This window comes from Oreochromis aureus, linkage group 8 (genome assembly GCF_013358895.1).
Source record: "Oreochromis aureus strain Israel breed Guangdong linkage group 8, ZZ_aureus, whole genome shotgun sequence".
Taxonomy (NCBI): domain Eukaryota; kingdom Metazoa; phylum Chordata; class Actinopteri; order Cichliformes; family Cichlidae; genus Oreochromis; species Oreochromis aureus.
In genome coordinates, this window is record NC_052949.1 from 17571082 (window position 1) to 17592032 (window position 20951).

The following is a 20951-nucleotide window of genomic DNA, read 5'->3' on the forward strand; positions in this document are numbered from 1 at the left end:
ACCTGACCATCACAAGTCTTAGCAGCCAGGTTAAACTGATGCGTCTTAAAAGACTAGAAAAAAGGAGGAAGAAAGGTCTAGATGTGTAAGAGGGTAGTGGCCCCTACAATCTCTGTGCTCTTTCTCAACTTGTATTACAAAACACAGATCCAGTGACAAGTCTTGTATTATATACATTTATTCTTAAAGCATCAGAGCCTGAAATATCATCCTAAAGAATGAAAGTACAATTTCCCAAATTCTTGAGTATTTAGAAAATTTAGAAATCTAGACAGTATTAAATTGATCACCTTTTAAAACATGCAGCATATTATCTACTACCAGAGGTGGGAAATAATGAAGTACAGATAATTCATTTCTGTACTTGAGTATTTATTTTTCGGACAACTTTTGACTTTTACTCCCGGCGTTTTTAAACAAATAAAAACGGGCTCGTTACTTTAGGATTGACGCATTTTAGGGGAGTTATTATTTCACGTCACTACGGGCCTTGACACATCAAACCGATTTGAGCCTAAACAGGAACAAATGAAAGGTCAGAGTTAAGATGGGCATAAACTGTGTGATATTTTTTCAGTCGCGTTTTTCAGCTCCTGCTCAAACTTTATGATTGAATCGCAGGGGTTAGAAGTTCGTTGGTCATGATGCATGATCACACAGACATACACACCACCAGCAACTTTGCTAAATTGCTAATGAAAAACATTGACCAGGCAGCTGCAATTGAGCAGCAATGTCCATCTCTTTCATGGTTGTTGCGATCGTGATAATTTTGTGAGGCCACATCGAAAAGGCTTGGATGAGCTTGCCAAAGTTCTACAAGTTGTGCCTCCATCGCTTGTCCAGATCACTCTGCACTGCCGTGCTACTCTGTCCTTTTCACTTGCATTCTGTGTTTGCGCATGTGCAGTGTGAGAGGTTGTGTTGATACCCTCATGAGGGGCAACAGGATTTCAAACAGGTTTGATTTTCTTGCGACCATATGGTTGATGATCAGGAGCTGGTTGTGAGGGTGTTAATCGCTTCTCGTTACCCCATGCTACAAGATGAACGACACACGATTAAGGCAAGACTCGGGCCGATAGTGTATAATATAAAGACAGCATAAATGGTGTTAGTGTAGAGGATGAAAATCAACCAGGACAACTCGTAAAACATCTGCTGACGTCTTGTTGAATTCAGTTGTGTAAATCGACAAAGAGCAGCAGGTCACAGACTGATCACAGCTGGAACACTGAGAAAATCTACTGATCCTCTCAACTGAAATTATTGTGAAATATAATTCCTTTATTAGAATTAAAGTTTAGACTTAAATAAAGTTTCTATTCTTTCACATTAATGCAGTAGAAGGTTCAGTTAGCAATATTTCAATAAAAAGAGGTGGTAGAAATGTTCTTCAAGGAGCTACTTTTACTTTTTTACCTTGAGTGCATTTCAGAGCCAGTACTTTTTCACTTTTATTTAAGTTTGGACTATTTTTAACACTAGTATCTGTACTTCTATTTAAGCAAGTAATGTCGGTACTTTAGCCACCTTTGTCTACTACTGACAGTGCTGTAATCATTGTGACTCCTCCTGCCAAAGAATTGCTTTAAATGGTTGCCTTACCTTTGTTATCACACCCTATGATTTCTGCATTTTGGTTTCAACAACTGTTGTGACACTTTGAGCAGAACACTCAACTAAAAAAAAACAAAAATCAAAACCCCCCCAAACAAACGCTTGAATTATTTTTCATGGGACTAACACAATGGACTGGATAATTCATGCTACACTGTTCTCATCAGGTAAGACAAGTTTTGTGCCTTCTGATTTTTCACTCTGTAATAATAAATGTGTGCAAATATTGAAAACATTACAGGCCTTTAAACAAACTAAAGCTAAATTAAAGCTACAAGTGTTCCTACTAAATACACACAAGACAGCAACATTTTAAATGAAAAAACTGTTGTATTAAAAACCAGCAAGGACTATAAATCATGTAGTGAAATAATATCAGTTAGAAATACTTTAGTGATGGTCGTTACTGTATTAGCGTTTTAGCCTCTGCTAACACAAATTAAATGTGCGATTAGCTCAGTTAGCTTCTAGCTGTAAATAGCATCATTTTTTTGTTGTTGAAATTCACTGATTGAAGAAGTCTTTCATAAATAGATTTACTCAAACAAACTAAACACTTGATTATAAACCATTAAAAAATGGTGAAACTGGATTTAAGATACATAGATAATAAATTTATCATATCTGCCTTACTACCTTGTGCAGGGCTACAAAAAACAGGACTTTTTACACCACGGTGACATCATACTTCATCCATCCAACTCACCTTTGCCACAGGTGGTTATTTTTTAAATTCGTTATTTTTATTTTTTTAATGTTTGTTTTATTTTATTTTTTAACTGAGCGCTAATATACCTTCACATCCATGTAAAAATACACCTGAAAAATATAAATGCACATATGAAAAAAAGCAAACAAGTGAAGAAGTACATTTTTTCTTTAACTGATGTTGAAAATATCCAAACCTGTGACAATAAGAAAAAGCAGAACTTGAGGGCGTACCACTCTTACGAAATGTATTTCAAAATAGGTTTCGCAAAACTTTGAAATAATGACACTGTCATTGTTGAATACTGTGACATGAAGCAGGAAACAAAAAAGCGTTAGCACTATGTGACATATTGACTGCTGTTAGCATGTCCATAAAAGGAAGGCTTTATTTGTGTGGCAAAAATAAATAACCGGACAGCTGTAGGATCGCAACAATACACAATTTTTACTGGACAGTAGTCATAGCAGAAATAATTTTAGGTTCTGTGTAGTATTTTAATATCAAAAGCAATCACATGGGAATGACTTTAATTTCTTCTTTGGGCATTTACATTCGCAGTATCAACTTCCACAGAGAGTTTTTTTTGTTACTTGTGTATGGGTGTGGCACGTATTGATGAATCTGACAGACAGTTCAGGAGGAAAGATGAATATGCACACCAGTGAAATTTTCTACACAGTTTAATTTTTAGTACTGTAAAATAAGCAAATGGTCTGTAAATGTACACAGTATATTAATAGTTTTTCATACTATAGTATAGCAACAGCATCTTTAACGTCTTTAAGTGTCAGTATTTTGCTTTTGACAGATGGAGTAAGATATAAGAATCAAAGACACACAACTAATTCCATAATAAAATCTTAAGTATGTTTTTCAAGTGAATAATTACCTGCCAGTATGTTCAAATCTAGTATCTGACTTTGGTGCTCTCTAGTGGTAACTAAGGAAAGGTGTGACTGGATTCCAGAGGTGGAATGAAAGTAACACATACACTGTATGGAGTTCCTCATATGTGATTAGAATTAGAGATAATATAACCACATTATTATCCTTTACAGTGGCTTTAAATAAAACTACTGATGTTCTTCTTTCTTCTTTAATTCTCAGTGTTAAATGCTGCACTTTGTTTCAATATTGATCCCGCGGCTTGGAAGGCCCTGAATAACTCTGCTGCTGGTTTTGGGTACCAGGTGGTTCAAAGACAATCAGAGTAAGTCACAACATACATTGTTATGTTGGATGTCGATCTATAACTGCATGTTTAACAATCATTTCTGTTAGGGCCCACAGTAATAAGCAAACAAGGATATAATACTTCTTAACAGGAAACATATGGAGTTTATTTAACCACAGTTTGCACTCTAGACTTCATCATTGTCTGAATTTATTTCCTCAGTTTGCTCGTCAGTGCTCCCCTTGAACAGTATTCACAAAATGGAAGAGGGAAAGTATATAGCTGCACCACGTCTTCCCCAAACTGCCAAAATATCCAAATTGAAGGTAGGTAACCAAATGTGATGAAACTCTGACAGTAACCATGTTGACATCAAAGAAATTCCCCACAGACGCTGGCACAGAAACTTGTTTAACTCAAATCACAATAAGTAAATATCTTAGTAAGTAACATCGAGACTTCAAAACTAATATTATCTTGCCAAATGATGAAGTAAAATAAGCAAAGAAGTCAATGTTATTAATAATGTTATTGTTACAATGTTTCTTTTGTAATTATTTAAAACTTTAAAATGAAGCAATAGTGAAACTGAATCCTATATGCATTGATAGTAAAGCTCCCTGTTTTACATCCTGGTTTACAGTTGAGAGAAGTTTCAATGTCTAACACTTGTCATATCAAATGGGGAAGTGTTTCAGTCATGGTTCTTTGCAGTCATCGATTTAAGTCTTGTTTTCTTCCTTTCAATTGCCTTTTATTAGTATTTAAATTTTCAATACACTTTCAATACAGCACCAGATTTTGCAGTAAACATTTCTCTTGGTCTGACAATGAAAAGTGATCCCACGACACAAAACACTGTGGTGAGTTACTGAACTGCAGACACTACAAGTACTTTGTTAAAAGCACTGAGGATCAACATCCTCTATCCTTATATGTCTTGTTATTGTTGCATGAAGGTCATCCCATGAAAAACCAGTGTGCCTCCCATCTGTCCTTCACAGAATCAGGGTTTACAATAACTTCAGCATATTCAATGAAGTAGAAGTCAATGCAAAATTTTGTCTCTTTAATTTGAATATGTGTTTCTTTTTAATTCAAGTTTTACATATTTAAGCTGCATTAAAACCTAAATGAGTTTATAAGCCCGAAAACTTAAAAAGGTTCGAGGAAAAATGTTATTTAAAAACATATATGCACAAAAATTTTTTTACACACCCCAGATACTTTGGTGGCCTCTAACATGGATTTTTTAATAGCATTAAGGAACACATTTGAATGGCTTTAAATAGACTGAAGTTATTTTTTAAAATCTTCATATTCTGCTGGATCATGTGAGATTTTTTTTTAGTTTTGGTTGATTTTATAAGGAATGAACTGTTGTTTATGGGACTTTATGGGAACTTGACTTTGTCTCCTCTCAGGTGTGTGGTCCAACCATTCCAAAGGACTGCAAAAGTATCACCATGTACAACGGTGTGTGCTTTCACATGGACCGATCTAATACATTTGGACTGCCCATACCTTCTTCTCCAGACGGTAACAATAAATGGAGTTTGTGAAAATGTGCCCTTAATAATTAGAGTCCCGGTGCCTCCTTAATAAAAATCTCTTGCATTTTTAGCTGAACATAGTCTTATAATTATTTATATTTGTGCTTGTATAATCTGAAATCAATTGAAACTGTCTCGAGACTTCCCTTATATATTCCAGCAATTAAGGGTTAATCAGAAACAGTAAATAGAAAATTACGTTTGTGTGAGATGTGAATACTCAAGGATGAATGTATAAGTTGTATGAGTTGTTGATTTTTTTGTTTTTTTTATTTACAGTTTTCCCCTCTAAGCCTTATTTCAGATTGTCTGTTTGGAATAATTGTATTGTAGTTTTATCCAAAGAGCTTTTCTGGAGGGATTTGCCCTGAATTCATCAACACTGAAACAAATGCTGGTAAAATCTGAGCTAGCCAAGATTAAATCTACAGCATAAAAAGTAATTTGATTCCAAGGTTCAGAATTTTTTTTGAGATGGTCTCTTCAATTATTCAGAATGGAATAACCATATCTGCATGTAAAATGAAAGTGTAAGTGCAAATACCCCCCCACACACACACACACCTTTGATTTCCAATTCATTACAAAATGAAACTAAGCCTGGTTGTTTGGGTTATGCAATGCATGACAAAATGCAAAAAGACTAGTACAGACACACAAGATCTTTGGGGAAAAAAATCAGAGGGAGACTGAGAACTTTTGACTTCCCTCTAAAGCTACTTACAACTTCTTTAAAGCTCCGTATGCAAATAAGTAATGTAATATGGTTTCCTGGAGAAAATAATTTGTGTTGCTGTGTGTTACATTACGGTGTATTCCTGTTACATAAGAACAACGTAAACATGAGGCTACTGTCGCTCACACTAACACAAATTCCAACCCTAACAAGAACATACAGCACAGAGGGTCTGTAGTGTTGTAAGTTTGAACACAATGCTGTATACACTCAGCTTTAACATCATTCTGGGTTGATTCAAAGCGTTGTGTTAGCATGCTGTCTGTACAGATGTTTGCAAACATCTGATGTTGTGTTAGCAGTTTAATGCAGCTGTTTTTGTCCTGGATGGGGTTTGCATGTTACCATCATGCTCGTGTCCCTTCATGATCAAAAAATAAAAACAAAAATTAAAATAAAATAAAAGTATTGTCCAAATCTCCACCATCCCCCCTCCCCCCCCCCCTGCACAAACCATGGATTCTATTATTGTAATACAGGAAGAAAATTAAAGTTATTAGAATTGAATGCAAAAATCAAGGCTACAAATAACTAAATTAATTTAATAACAAAATTAGGCTTCTATAAGCATTTTCAAGACTCATTTAAACTAATTTAATCTCTTAATCTTAATTTCTTCTTTTCTTTCTTCTTCTAAAAGACTAATCCTCTAAATATGTGGGTATTCATAGTCGATTTGCTAAAGTGTTAAAATTCACCTAAAATAATCAATTTCAATTCTCTTTGATAGTGTGCCCGACACAAGTAGACATTGCTTTTCTGTTGGATGGTTCAGGCAGCGTATCTACCTCTGATTTTCAAACAATGACGAAGTTTGTGGAAGATCTAATCAAGTCATTTCTGTCAGTTGATGCACAGGTAAGACACTGTACTACCTGTCAGTCATATCATATTACAGACACAAATAGTTTCACCTGCTTTTCTCCATAAAACAGGGCTATTTTATATTTTTTGAATATTGTTTCTCCCTTTTTTTCAGTTTTCTGTTTCCCAGTTCTCCTCGTTACCTCGGGTTCATTTTTATTTCAAGAAATTTTCCTCATCTGGATCACTGAAGACTGAAATCGATGGAATCACACAGCTGGGGGGATCTACTCATACAGCTAAGGCCATCAGACATGTTGTGTAAGGGTTACAATGATATTACTGAAGCATTAAAGTTAAATGATCTTGACAGACTTCCTGTGCAGATAATTTTTTTGTGAGACTGACCACACTAAAACCTGTATTGACTGATGCAAGAATTTAGCTAGATTTGCAAAATACTAAACTGTCCATGAGCGATAATACAAAACAGATGGATGCATGCCAAAGTAATAATCATTCATGCAATTTACTCTATGATCAAAATATGCACTGTAAAACATGTTTTATATTGAAATTAGATTTGTTTATTTTTAATTTGACAGAAACAACGTTTTCACACCACAAAGAGGTTCCAGACCAGATGTGAAGAAAGTCTTGATAGTAATTACTGATGGACAATCTAATGACCGGTATGACCTAGGAAATGCAGCACAGCTAGCAGGAAATCAAAACATTGTTCGATTTGCGATTGGGGTAAGTACCTCCATTATTTAAATCTGCATAATGTTGAATTTTATGCTAATAATGTGTTTTGGTTATTTATTGGACTACAGTCACATGATCCTACAGTATATGGAGCAAAGTAATGAGCCACCTACACACCTCCAGAAACCATGGAAACCAGGGCCATACCATCACACTGTTTTTACACTATTGTTAATGTTAATTTCGCCTCGATTGGCTTCCCTTCATTGGCTCCCTGTTAAAACCAGGATGGAATTCAAAATCCTGCTCCTCACAAACAAGGTCTTAAATAATCAGGCTCCATCTTATCTTAATGACCTTATAGTACCATATCACCCCAATGGAGAACTTTGCTCTTGCACTGCAGGCTTACTTGTTGTTCCTAGACTGGGAGAAGTAGAATGGGAGGGAGAACCTTCAGTTTTCAGGCCCCTCTTCTGTGGAACCAGCTTCCAGTTTGGATTCGAGAGACAGACACCATGTCTACTTTCAAGATTAGGCTTAAAACTTTCCTTTTTACTAAAGCATATAGTTAGGGCTGGATCAGGTGACCCTGAATCCTCCCTTAGTTATGCTGCAATAGACGTAGGCTGCTGGGGGATTCCCATAATGCATTGATTATTTCTTTTTCAGTCACCTTTCTCACTCACTATGTGTTAATAGACCTCTCTGCATCTGCACGGCAGACGGCCGTCCCTCCCTGAGCCTGGTTCTGCTGGAGGTTTCTTCCTGTTAAAAGGGAGTTTTTCCTTCCCAAAGTGCTTGCTCATAGGGGGTCATATGATTGTTGGTTTTTTCTCTGTATGTATTATTGTAGGGTCTTCCTTACAATATAAAGCGCCTTGAGGCGATGGCTGTTATGATTTGGCGCTGTATAAATAAAATTAAATTGAATTGAACTCGACGAGGAGCTGCATTTACACTCCCAGCATTTACAGCTGATAATCGAATATGCAGGAGTGGTATCTAATTACAGTACCATCCTTAAATTTCAATAAATGAAAAAGCAAAATTAATAATGGAAACATAGACTGTATTAATGTCTGTATTAAACAGACTGTATTAAACTTTGTATTAAACTGTATTAAAGTTTTAATAAAATCAGTAAATAATTTTGCATGAAAATGTAAACACATTTTTTCGGTAATCGGAAGGTTGCCGGTTCGAGCCCCGGCTCGGACAGTCTCGGTCGTTGTGTCCTTGGGCAAGACACTTCACCCGTTGCCTACTGGTGGTGGTCAGAGGGCCCGGTGGCGCCAGTGTCCGGCAGCCTCGCCTCTGTCAGTGCGCCCCAGGGTGGCTGTGGCTACAACGTAGCTTGCCATCACCAGTGTATGAATGTGTGCGTGAATGGGTGAATGACTGGATATGTAAAGCGCTTTGGGGTCCTTAGGGACCATAAAGGCGCTATATAAATACAGGCCATTTACCATTTTACCATTTTTAAACAACCCTAGGTGGGGAATGCATTTATTCAGCCTGAAGCAAAAAAAGAACTGCGCACCATTGCATCGTCTCCCTCAGACAATCACGTGTTTCAAGTGCAGAACTTCAACGCACTTGAAATAATCCGGCAGAGTTTGCAGGACAAAATTTTTTCCATTGAAGGTAAATCATATATTCAACATTTAGCAAGCTTTGATAAAGTTTCTGTAAATGTTACATTGCATTATTGTATCATTGCTTGTGGCTAAAGGTCAATTTCACTAAGCATTAGTGAAATGAAAAATAACTACTGAAGCACCTTTATAATAAACAGATATCATTACACTAAATTACTGGTGTAATGAGTTGTATTGTGTCTATCAATAAACCTTTATATATTTTATATTTTTACAGGATCTCAAACCGGTGGAGTCTCACTGAAAATGGAAATGTCTCAAGAGGGATTCAGTGCAGTTATTGTGCCCGAGGTAAATGAAACTACCTGAAATTCAACAGACAGTCTAGTCATAGAACGAAAGATTCACACACTTTTTATAAAAACAAGAGTCTAGATTTTAAAGGTAAAATAAATTGTATATAAAATATATTTCCTGTCTGCATTGTAGGGAATTCAAATGTCTATTGTTGGTGCAAACCAGTGGAGGGGAGGCTACGTGCAATACACAACAGGAGGCCAGAAGGTGAAAACATATGAGGATGTGTCTTTGGAGCCTGACAGTTATCTTGGTAAGAATGTTACAGCTTTAACAATCTAACTCATACACATGTGTTCATCTATACACACAGCTTTGCTGTAATTCTTTCACACAAACACTTGTATCAGATTCCATATCCATTTCTCTTTTTGGCTACCTAAATTCTAGGTTACTCCATGGCAACTGCTCAAACCCAAAGTGGTTCCCTGACAATTGTTGGTGCTCCAAGATATAAACACAGAGGAGTTGTGGTCGCTGTTAACAGAGAAAGCTTTGAAAACCAAAAAATAGAGCCATTGGCATCACAGGTATGAATTTACAGCAAGACAAAACTGAATGGGATTATAAACTGGTAGTAAATACTTTCTTAAATACAAATTGTTTTCATTTGGCTTTATGCGATTATTTTCATCAATAATGTGTTTCTTACACAGTATCAGACTGGTGAATATTTTGGGGCAGAGGTGTGTACCATGGACATAAATAATGATGACATCACTGATCTAATCTTCATATCAGCCCCAATGTACACGGAGCCTGATAGAGAGGGAAGAGTTTATGTTTGCAGATTAACTGGTTTGGTAAATCACAGTTTATCTACTGCAGTTAAATTAATCGGTTTATTTGTCAACTTTCTTAATGACCATAAAATATTCACTCTCCTGCTTTCAGTTTGTGGAGTGTAATTTTGATGATGCGTTAGTACTAAGAGGACATGCAGCTGTCAAAGGAAGGTTTGGCTCTTCTCTTGCTGTTCTGCCTGATCTAAACTCAGATGGATTCAGGGATTTGGCAGTTGGAGCACCTTTGGAGAATAATGGTGAAGGCAGCATCTACATATTCCACAGTGAAGGAGGAGGAAGAATCAGTCCTACTTACTCACAGGTACACAACATCGAGGAATTCACAAAGATGACTAAACTTATTTATCAATATACAATCTGCAGCTTAACTAATTAAAATGTTTTCATGTACACAGAGAATTATTGGCTCTCAGGTCCAGTCAGGACTGAAGTTCTTTGGCCTGTCAATCAGTCAGTCGTCTTTTGACCAGAGTGGGGATGAACTTCCTGACTTAGCGGTGGGTTCAAAGGGTAAAGTTGTTTTACTGAGGTAAGTCACAGTCCAGATAGTCCAGTCATGTATTATTGTTATCTGTGGTAATTCCACCATTGTTGTTCATTTGCAATCTTAACAAATGCACTACCTGTCAAATCTTAGGCAAATTTGACAGGTCACCATAATAAGAACTGCACATAGGTTATATATCAATGAATTTATCATAAATGATTGAGTCATTCATTATAAGGGATTTATGATTTTTAAAGAAATACAGATCGAGGGTAAAACTGTTGTCTAGAAGTATTAGAAACAAACAAAAGATAAACTGGAAGCTAGGACTAAGAAACTTGGAATCAATGACTAGGAGTGAAGATGGAACAAAAGAAAAGAAAAGAGCAGACACACAGCAGACGGAGATGACTAAGACACATGAACTTGACATTAGGACAGGGAGTAACCTGACAAGGGGACACAACAGACTGGGGTAACAGGAGGGAACATAAAACACAGGGACAAGAGATAAACAAACATTAACACAAGAGTGGCTAAACATGGAACGCAGTGCACAGGGGAGGCACGGTAAGAGGTACCTAAAGACTAGACGACAAAACTAAGACCACAAAATACAAATATTACACAAAGCAGAAACAAAACTAAAAGAGCCAAAACCAGGAACGTAAACTGAACTGTAGAATATTAAATAAGATAGAATCAAAATGTCCAAATACACACGATCTGATATCGTCGTGTTGGTGTTGTTCCCGGATCATCATACTAAATGTTGTTCCAGGATCAACATTGCAAGTGACCAATCAGAATGTTGTGATGTCATACGGTTGCGACTTCGGGAAAAACCGCCGTAAAACAAAAAACTGTACTTAAGCTGCGAGAAACCGCCTCTGTCCGCCGATCAACGGACCACAACCCTAACCCCAACCCTTTAATAAACGGTAAGCAAAATTGATATTGTCCTTGCAACATTGGAATTTCATAAGTGCACGAATGGCTTGGCGCGCAAAAAAATAACGTCACAACAATGTGATTGGTCACTTGCAATGTTGAACCTGGAACAACATTTTCATGATGATCTGGGAACAACACCAACACGACGATATCAGATCATCCGTTCAAATACATAAACACACAATCATAGAAAAAAGTTTACGAGTCAAAAGGATTAGACATTTTTTTCAAATAATTTTACCACATGATGAAAAATGCTCTGCTGATTTTAAAAAAAGCAATAAATGTGTGAAACAGTAACTTTGTTCATACAGAAATTGAAATGCATGCAATATCAAAAACGTTTTCATACAATACCATGTGTTTCAGCACTGCTGACATGATCAAATAGGTATCATTTATTCTACCCATTAATACGATGAAGTTACACCACAGGTATATGTAGGTGTACACCTACATAGATATTCTGTTTAAAAGCATTCCTGATTTATAATTCATTATTCCATAAATCATCATCTATCATTTAAAAGATTTCAGGACTATTAGATGTTAAATGTTTCAAAATGTTTGAGCTGTAGTTGTTCATGTGAAATGTTAGGGCAAAGGAAATATTAGACTGAAGTCTTGTTACTAATTCAGGTCAGAACAAAAAGTCAAATCTTGTTCACATGTGTTTTCCTACTTTCTAGATCAAGACCTATAGTAATGGTTAAAGCTGAGGTGTCATTCAGCCCAATCCAAATCCCTACTCAGAATGTAATCTGCTCAAAACCATTGGAGAACACAGCTGAAATTTGCTTTACCATGAGCAGAGTGTCTACAGTCAACACAGGTTCATCATTCTCCTTGCTTTTTCTGAACTACAAAGCCACTGCCCAGCAATTTAATGTTTTCTAAATGTATGTAAATTGCAGCTATGAAATCAAACACTGATTTATTCCAGCTCAAGCAAGGATTAATTACACTTTAACACTGGATGCCACTCGCAAACCTCCAAGCAACCGAGCATATGTTGGTGGGAAACGAGAGCAGTCAGGATCACTTACTGTGGACTTAATAAGAAAAAATTGCTCAACTGTGAAGTTCCTTGTTGAGGTAAAACCAAATAACAACATCAGAGAAAGTTCAACTTGGTGTAACATTATATTTTGATTTCCATTTTGTTTTTAAGTCATCCAACACTGAATCTAAACTCAGCACTCATCTCTTCTTGCAGGCCTGTCCAGAAGATGCTCTCAATTCACTTTCCAATGAGCTCAAATTCAAGTTTGATGGTTTGCCCTCAAACAGAAATCTCAGACCAAGCCTTGCCCAGCAGGCTCAAACAGCAACCATTTATCCTGTAAGTAACCTTTATAGGTACTTTATTAACCAGATATCTGAGGGCAGACTTTATAAAATTATTTTTTTAATTGTGTTTTTTATTGGCATGCACTTGAAGAATACCTTCTGGAGAGATTTCAGTTGAAGTACTGGAAGTACATGCATCAACATCACTGCAGTGGAATCCCACTGCAATAAATGCAAGCTGCTTTCCAGAATATTATTAGGAACTTTATTCCCAGTAACAACAGCAGGCACAGCTACATATTCGGGGTCATTACTCAAAAAAAGTTGCGTATTAGAAATTAATCGTTATTTTTCTTAATGTGCTACAAAATTACTAAAGTAGTTTATTACACTGATCATTACATTATTTCCTTGTTACTCCATGAAATGACCCAAAATGCATTGTCTCATAAGTTATAAGTTAATAATATAAATCTTAGGCTACAGTTTGACACACCAATGCAATCCCTATCCCAATGAGAACACACATATGATCTTTCCTTTAGTGTTTACATATAAACACAAAAGATTTCAAAATGGTTGCAACAGTGATTCTCCTTTAGAAACATTAATGAATAGAAATGGAGGCTCCAAGCTCGACTGCTGATCACTGCCTTTCTTACCTGATTGGGCTCTGGCAGCTGGGCTGGGGTCTGCATACGCTCAGCTTTAACGTTCCTCTGTTGGCTAGTTTTTTTGCTTGCATGCTGTCTGCGAAGATGCTTCCAATAATCCAATTTGTGTTAGCAGTGCAAACAGCAGCTGTTTCTGTTCTGGATGCAGTTTGCATTTTACCATTGCAGTCTTCTCCTCTTGTGCAATAAAAAATAAAAGTAATGTCCATATTTCTACTGTAGATCACTCAACTATTTCCCTCCTCCCACACACAAACTGAAATGGGCTAATTTTAGCACAAGTGCGCAGGAAGAAAAAACTATTTTCTTTGATATTTTTTCCCTTTCTGTCCAACCAACCAGCAGATAACTAAAGGAAACTTTGAAACACAAGTAACAATATAATTGTAACTGAAGTGTAATTACTGTAACACATTACATTACTGCATTACTGAAAAATATAAGGCTACTTTTTACTTTATGTTACACCCGGCATTGGGTAGAACACACAAATAGTTTGCTAGAGTCATCTATACAATGTTTATATTTATTCTGTGAATAATGTGTAATATAAATATTTTTGACATCACACTCTCTTCCACAGTTACGGTTTGAGATCAATTGTGGAACTGACAACAAATGTGTTGATAACCTGGAAGTGGATTTCAATTTCACCAGGTGAGGCAGAATTACAAAACTTTGTTTAGCTTTGCTTGTGTTTTTAGTAACTTGCTAGGTTTCATAACTTGTACACTTAAACTTGAAAACTTGAAGTTTGAAGCACATAGATATTTTGGGACAGTTTGATATTTAGTCTCCATCATTTTATCCTAATAAGAGAGACAACAATGATAACACACACACACACACACACACACACAAACACACACACACACACACACACACACACACACCACACCCACACCCACACCCACACACACACACACACACACAATGGTGGTAGTATGTGATTGAGAGATCACCACGACATATTAAGATTAAAGAAACAAACCCAACAATAGCAGGGAATATTTAGTTCAAAATTATACCAATCCCCAAGAAGGCAATGAGGTTCACTAAACTTTAGACACTGTCATGAACCGAGTTTCTCATGAATAATGCACCCATAAGCAGACTCAGCACAAATTTAGCAGCGAACTATATACATTTTATTTCTTTTGTGAGAAAACAATAGCAAACTATGAAAGTGAAAGTTAAACTCAGGCCTGAGGAAACAGGAGCAAATATGGAGGTGAGTGCGGAGAGAAGCTGCGATTGGGACCGTGGGAAAACTGAAACAGAAGAGGAAACAATTACTTAACTGTAGGGAAGCAGAGGAGAGAGAGCAAAGCAGGATAATGATGCTGCGTGCTTACTGTCAGAGCCAGACCGCGGAGCTCGAAGGGGATAAACGTTTGTGAGAGAATCTAGAGGGATGAAGTTACAGAGACTGTTATCCAGCGTGCAGGGCAGGCAGGAGGACAGGCAGGTAGGACCACTGAGAGTGGCTGAACGGAGCAGCAGGCCGTACTGGTTGATGGAGTCCTCCTGTGATTGCCTGTGGATGGAATTCAAGTGCAAAGCTTGTGGCCCTGCCTGAGGGTGTAACCGAAGAGCCATCCGGAAACATCCAGCACAATGCTCCCACAAACCATGACAGACAGAAACATGGCTCAAATCATTGAGAAGTTGGTTTATTGACAGTTATTAAAGAAACATGAAATCAGTGATAGGCAACGAGCAAGGCTGGGTATACTTGTATGCCCATGGTGTGGTTTTCCCAGCTAGATGAGAGGGTTGCTTTCCTACACCATTGGGTTTGAAAACACATCTTGACTGTCAGTGTACCCAGCTTTCTTGAAGTCCCTGTATGGGGTGGTTGAAGATGCCTCTCCTGGGGACTAACCAACTAATGCTGAAGGGTATGCTCCAAGGGACCACACTCTTCAGCCCCCCCTGGAAGGTGGAAAGTAAAGCTCATCTATTAGTTGAACTGTGGATCCAGGAAAAAAATGCAGTTGTTTTCATAATCATGGAACACCGGACCAGCTCTTGACCCAAGTGAGGTTGTGTGAAAGTGTAATGGGACTTTGTCAAACCAGTTCACATATGCTTTGGAAAACTATTGGAGAAGGCATTGATGCTCATCCCTTGGGGAATCTTATGGGGGTTTGGTTTGGCTGCTACTGTTACAGGCCATTCAGTCCCTGTACAACCATAAGAGTAGTATGCCAGACCGATTCCTGGTGAGCATTGAGCTCTTCTAGGACTGTCCTTTGCCACCAATTCTGTTCACAACTTTTATGACCTCATCAGATGATGACCTCCAGTGTACACTATGATGGTTTGCAGTTGAGTGTGAAGCAGATGAAATGAGAATCAACATCAGAAGTCTGAGACCATGGGCCTCAGCTGAAACAGTGGGGGTGTGCTCACTTTGTGTTAAGGGCAAGTAATGGGAGAGTGGAGAGGGATATTGACAGGCGGATTGACATGGCAACTGCAGTGATGTGGATGCTGTACTGGTCTGTTGTAGCAAAAAATCTATTTCCCACCCATCACCTATGGCTGTGAGGTCTGGGAATTGCCCAAAAGGATACAGCAGAAATTAGCTTTCTCCAAAAGAGGCCAGGGTCTTCTGCAGAGTCATTTGAGAAGACATCAGAGTAGAGCTGCTACTCCTCCCCACTGAAAGGAACCAGTTGAGGTGGGTCAGCATCTGTCTAAGACACCTAGAGACATCCATTCTGATTACTAGAGATTACTAGAGAGCGTTTATTTGACTTGGGAATGCTTTGATGTCCCACTGGATGAGCTGAAGGAGCTGGCTGAGAGAAAGAACTCAGGGCATTTCTGCCTAGACAGAGGCCTCCATGATCCAAACCTGGATAAGTGTCCGAAAATCAGTGGATGGTAATAGCTTTTTTCATAATGCATCATCAGTTATTTTTTGTGTTTTATGATCACCAGCAAATGACAGCAAATTAAAATGATATAGGGAGCTTCCTCACAGCCAATATTAATATGTTAGTATTCAACACAAAGCTATACTATATTTAGCCTCCTACAAGTTCAGCATCACAGTGCAGTCTTGTTTTCTTCTTCCTTTATTCTTGTCCTCTGTCAGATCCTTAGAGGTTAAAGTGGGCATTGATGAGCTTTTGAATGTCACAATCTCGGTGGAGAACAGAGGGGAAAACTCCTACAACAGCCGTGTTATTCTCACATACCCAGCTGGACTCTCCTACAGGAAGTTCACCATTCAGCAGGTAATGCGTCAGGATCGAGTCTGTGTCAGTTCATCATTGATTTGCTGCTCTTCCAATGCATCCGGCAGTCATTTTATTTTCTAATAAAGGGAAGAATTGAATGCAAGTCCTTGGACAGTGAAGATGGTTTATCCCGTGGAAGGACAGACTGTACTATTGACAAGCCAATTTTCAAGAGCAAAACTAAGGTTTGTTATTGTGGTATGATTTTGTCTTTTCATTTCTACACAGTTTAACAAAAAAGAGCAATCATTCTGATCTCTCTTCTTCAATTCAATCAAGGCTTTCTTCATTGTCTCATATGGTATCGAAACAAACACTCAACTAGAGAGGAAGATCTTTATCACTGCTAATGCCACCAGGTACTGCTCATTTAGTACAGGTCTTTCTCATTTAAGCAAAAACCCCACAGATACAGTTCAAATTATTTCACTTCTCTCTTTCAGTGGAAATCAGGAGAACGCAACTACAAGTGAAATCTACAAAAAGAAATGGATTGATGTGAAATACAGCATTTTCATGACATTTGAAAAGTATGTGTTGTTCTGTTTGTTATAAAATAAATTATTTTCAAAGTAACAAATTTTGTCTTACACAGTAGGTATTTAATGTTTAAAATATATCTGTTTAGCTCCCTCAGCTACAGCAATTTCACTTTTGGGATGAATAATTTGCAGATACCAGTCCAACAATTAATCAAGGTAAAATATAATAAAATATAATAAATATGACTGTGAGAGTTAGACCTAACCATAATAGTGTTTGACTGCTTTTTCTTTTCTCCCCTTGTTTCAGGTAACAAATGATATCAGAGCGCTTAATTTCACTGTGGCGATCAAGGTTCCAGTGAAGCTTGGTGAAAAAGAGATTTGGGTGAATTTGAGCAGCCTACAGGTAATATATGTATCAGAAGATCTAAAAATGGGTCAAATTTAGCTGTGGGATGGGTGAATGAGGTAAAATTAGGACCAATCACCCTGACATTATTTTAAATGTATTTCAGATTGCAGACTGTCAGAGAGGAAATGATGAAGAACCAAGTGTCAAAGATTTTGTTCCAAAGATACAAAAGGATAAAGTGGTGGTAAGTATGCCTCTGCACTTTTGCTACCTACCTGTTAAAACTGAACCATGGTACAGATTCAAAACATAACATTGTACTGAATAAAAGATTTGTTTCATTCAGTCTTCTTTAAATCCCCCACAGGACTGCTCTGTAGCCATGTGCAGAGTGTTCAAGTGCAACACATTCATGGGAAGACTGCAGAGTAGGACATACGAAATATCTGCTAACCTCAGTTCAGGATGGATAGAGCAGGTAATTAAAGAATGTTTTTTTTAATTGTTTCATTAATATTTGTTTTTAGAACTGTTCCTGAGTATGTATGAGTACCTTGGTTAAATCTTCAGATATAACCATTTTAAATCAAATAATACCTAATTTAGGCTTAACTCATTTCATTTTTTCTAAGATTGGACTTCAATCTGCCAAATTCCTCTTGACCAGTACAGCCACTGTGGAGTATGACCAAAGCCAATACATCTACTTTTCAACGGTGTCTAACAACAACCCTCCTGTTCGCAAGGTGATTTAGCATTACTTTCTCTTGTTTGAGTTATACAAGAGCTTCAATATCATCCACATTCTGTTACCTTATCTCTCAGATTATAGTCGAGGTAGAAGTATATCCGCAGCCAAATTTCACCAAAGAGATTATAGGAGGATCCCTGGGAGGGTTGGCTTTTCTGGCTTTACTCACTGCTGGCCTATACAAGGTGAAAGACTCTTCTTACACTTTTTCAATTCATTACACAGCTGTGAAAGGTTTTTAGAGAATATGTCTAATTTTTTAAACAAAGTTCAAGAGTTTATATTTACTCATATAGTTAATTGCTTTAATTTTTAATGCAAGTCTAATGCATGATCTCTGCACTTTCATTTTTCCCCCTTGCACTCCTAGGCTGGGTTTTTCAAGAGTAAATATTCACAGATGATGAATGAAAATGCAGAGACCGATCAGGAACCGGGGACTGATGGAAATGAATCCCAAACAGAATAACAAATCTCATATTTGTTGTTGTACATTTACTGTAAACTTAAAACCAAAATTAAACAAGTAAGGAAATTTGTGTTTGGTTGATTATCCCTTTGTTGTAACAGTTCTTCTTGGTAAAAAATCTTATAGTGTGGGAAAGCATTTTTATAGCTGGAACAGTCTGCTGGTGTCTGCTCCAAGCATCCCACATTTGACTGATCTGGATAGAGCTTTAGTGCTTTAGGGCAACCTCAAACTAGTTTTCCGCATAACTAAGCTACTGCAATATTTTGAGTGAGCCCTAGTACCATCTCCAAATTGAAGGCCAAGTTCCACATAGTGGGGGATGTCAGAGACTGGCTGCAAAGAAGAAAACATCACAAGAAGACAGTTTTCTCGCCCTGCCAGCACTTAGGAACTGTAGACAGTCATCTACACCTCTGCAGTCAAGGTTTGCAGGACAATATGGTCAATGGCTCCCGACACAGACAGTCTGGAAGGGACTGCACACAGCTGGTCTCATGGGGCTACCAGGAGGCCTACCATGCCTGCCCTTAACTATCAGCCCTGTTTGCACTGGTATCTGCAAGATGTGTACTGGAACCAAAATATGTGGAGGAACGTAGTATTCAGCAATGAGTCCAAATTCTGCCTACACCAGTTGGATCTTAGGATTAAAGTATGGAAAAGATTTGGACAATGCTATGAGAACTCTGTGCTGATTGCTGGTGGAGGCAGTGTGATAGCGTGGTGCAGCATCTCCCTCACTGGAAAAAACAGTGCTTGTCATCACTGGAGGCCATTTCAGTGCAGAGAAATATCAAGATGAGATTCTGCAACCAGTGGCAGTCCCATATCTCCAAAGACTAGACCAAACTCTAGCCTCAAGAAGACAATCCTAACCCCTACAGAGTGGGTACTTTCAACATTTGGGGAGGGGAAAGGATGTAATGGCCTGGCTGCAGTCTAGACCTCAACCACAGTGAACACTTGTGAGATTTGCATGGGAGTCCTGTTTGTGCCAGAGTGACCAACACAACCATACTGGCTGACTTGCAACAAGTGCTGGTTAAAGAATGGGATGGCACAGCAGTGTGTGACCAACCTGGTGAGCACGATTTGGCAAATTTTTCATCGGCGCAACCCACATACTCAACTCAACTCTACAAACGGCACAAATGGCACTATTTCTGGGGAAATAAACTGGCTTTTCAATGGTATAAGATTTATTACCAAAAAGCATTTTTAAAACACTAATTTCCATACTTTGTTGTGTTAAGTATATATGAAAGACCCTCCTGATATTTTAAGGAATGAATATGGTGTGCAGCAGTGTCCATGCTACCACATTTGATCTTTAAGCAAACAAAAGATCACTCATTCCCTATAACCTATAACTTCTTCAAGACTTAATAATTGTTGAAATTAAACCATCTGAGCAGACACCGGAAAATAAGGCATTACAAGCAGACACAAAGTTTGGATACTCAAATAAAATGGACAATATTAAATGTAGTGAACCTACCTGAGCAGATGGAGTGAGTTTTGGCAAAGTCCTGTCATGCATTATGGTAGGAAGTGTCTTTTCCAAGTGATGTTTTTTGAAGAATCTTACTGCTCAATTAAAGTTTCCATGTTTGAATGTATGCAAACACTATATGTTAATCATGTAAACTGTATTTAATGGTTCCATTCAATTCAGTTTTATTTATGTAGCACCAAGTCACAACAACAGTTGCTGATTTAGATCAGGGTGCTCTATATTGTAAAGTTAATAAAAAACCTTCCATGCCATCATGTAGACTACTGCAAAATGTATGAAAATCAACATATATGCTAAAAAAAGCTATTTTTGTTAAACTGTAGAAAGTGACTTGATTCATTCATGCTGCTTTAGGTCATGCAGCCTGGGTCGTTGGCCCATTGTCTTTGTGTTTTTGGACTTTTGGACCTTGTTGACCTTTATTTCATATTATTTAGTTTCCTTGTGCTTCCTAGTTTTATCATTTGAATTTCTAGTTCTTAGTTACTTGTTCATTTAGTCTGTTCCATTTTTGTGTCTGTCACTGTGTGTCCTCCCCAGCATCTCCTGTGTCAGTTATTTGGGCCTCCCTGTGAAGTATATCCTGTCTCTATGTTTAGTTGTCTGTTTACCCAGTCATATCTCTGTGTGTCTGTCAGGTTTCTCTCG

The 20951-nt window shown here is 37.7% G+C and overlaps 1 protein-coding gene across 1 annotated transcript; it reads left to right on the plus strand.

Moving 5' to 3' along the window:
- Nucleotides 1-1633: 1633 nt before the first annotated feature.
- LOC116316391 (integrin alpha-M-like) lies at nt 1634-20554 on the plus strand. Its single transcript, XM_039616597.1, has 30 exons — nt 1634-1787; nt 3440-3542; nt 3729-3832; nt 4299-4369; nt 4931-5045; nt 6526-6653; nt 6775-6920; nt 7205-7355; nt 8804-8954; nt 9186-9259; nt 9398-9518; nt 9656-9795; nt 9922-10068; nt 10160-10372; nt 10467-10600; nt 12202-12344; nt 12456-12607; nt 12729-12854; nt 14060-14133; nt 16583-16724; nt 16814-16912; nt 17007-17086; nt 17171-17257; nt 17356-17425; nt 17520-17618; nt 17728-17808; nt 17932-18042; nt 18197-18310; nt 18390-18500; nt 18686-20554. Exons 1-30 carry the CDS (start codon nt 1751-1753, stop codon nt 18782-18784), a joined length of 3423 nt encoding a protein of 1140 aa, XP_039472531.1. The 5' UTR covers nt 1634-1750; the 3' UTR covers nt 18785-20554.
- Nucleotides 20555-20951: the final 397 nt, after the last annotated feature.

Bases quoted from the DNA above. Each gene is read 5' to 3' on its own strand.
- LOC116316391 (XM_039616597.1), top strand. From the start codon at position 1,751: ATGGACTGGATAATTCATGCTACACTGTTCTCATCAG. The intron at 5,046-6,525 runs GTAACAATAAAT...TCTCTTTGATAG, and splicing joins CATACCTTCTTCTCCAGACG to TGTGCCCGACACAAGTAGAC. The intron at 17,619-17,727 runs GTAATATATGTA...AATGTATTTCAG, and splicing joins TGAATTTGAGCAGCCTACAG to ATTGCAGACTGTCAGAGAGG.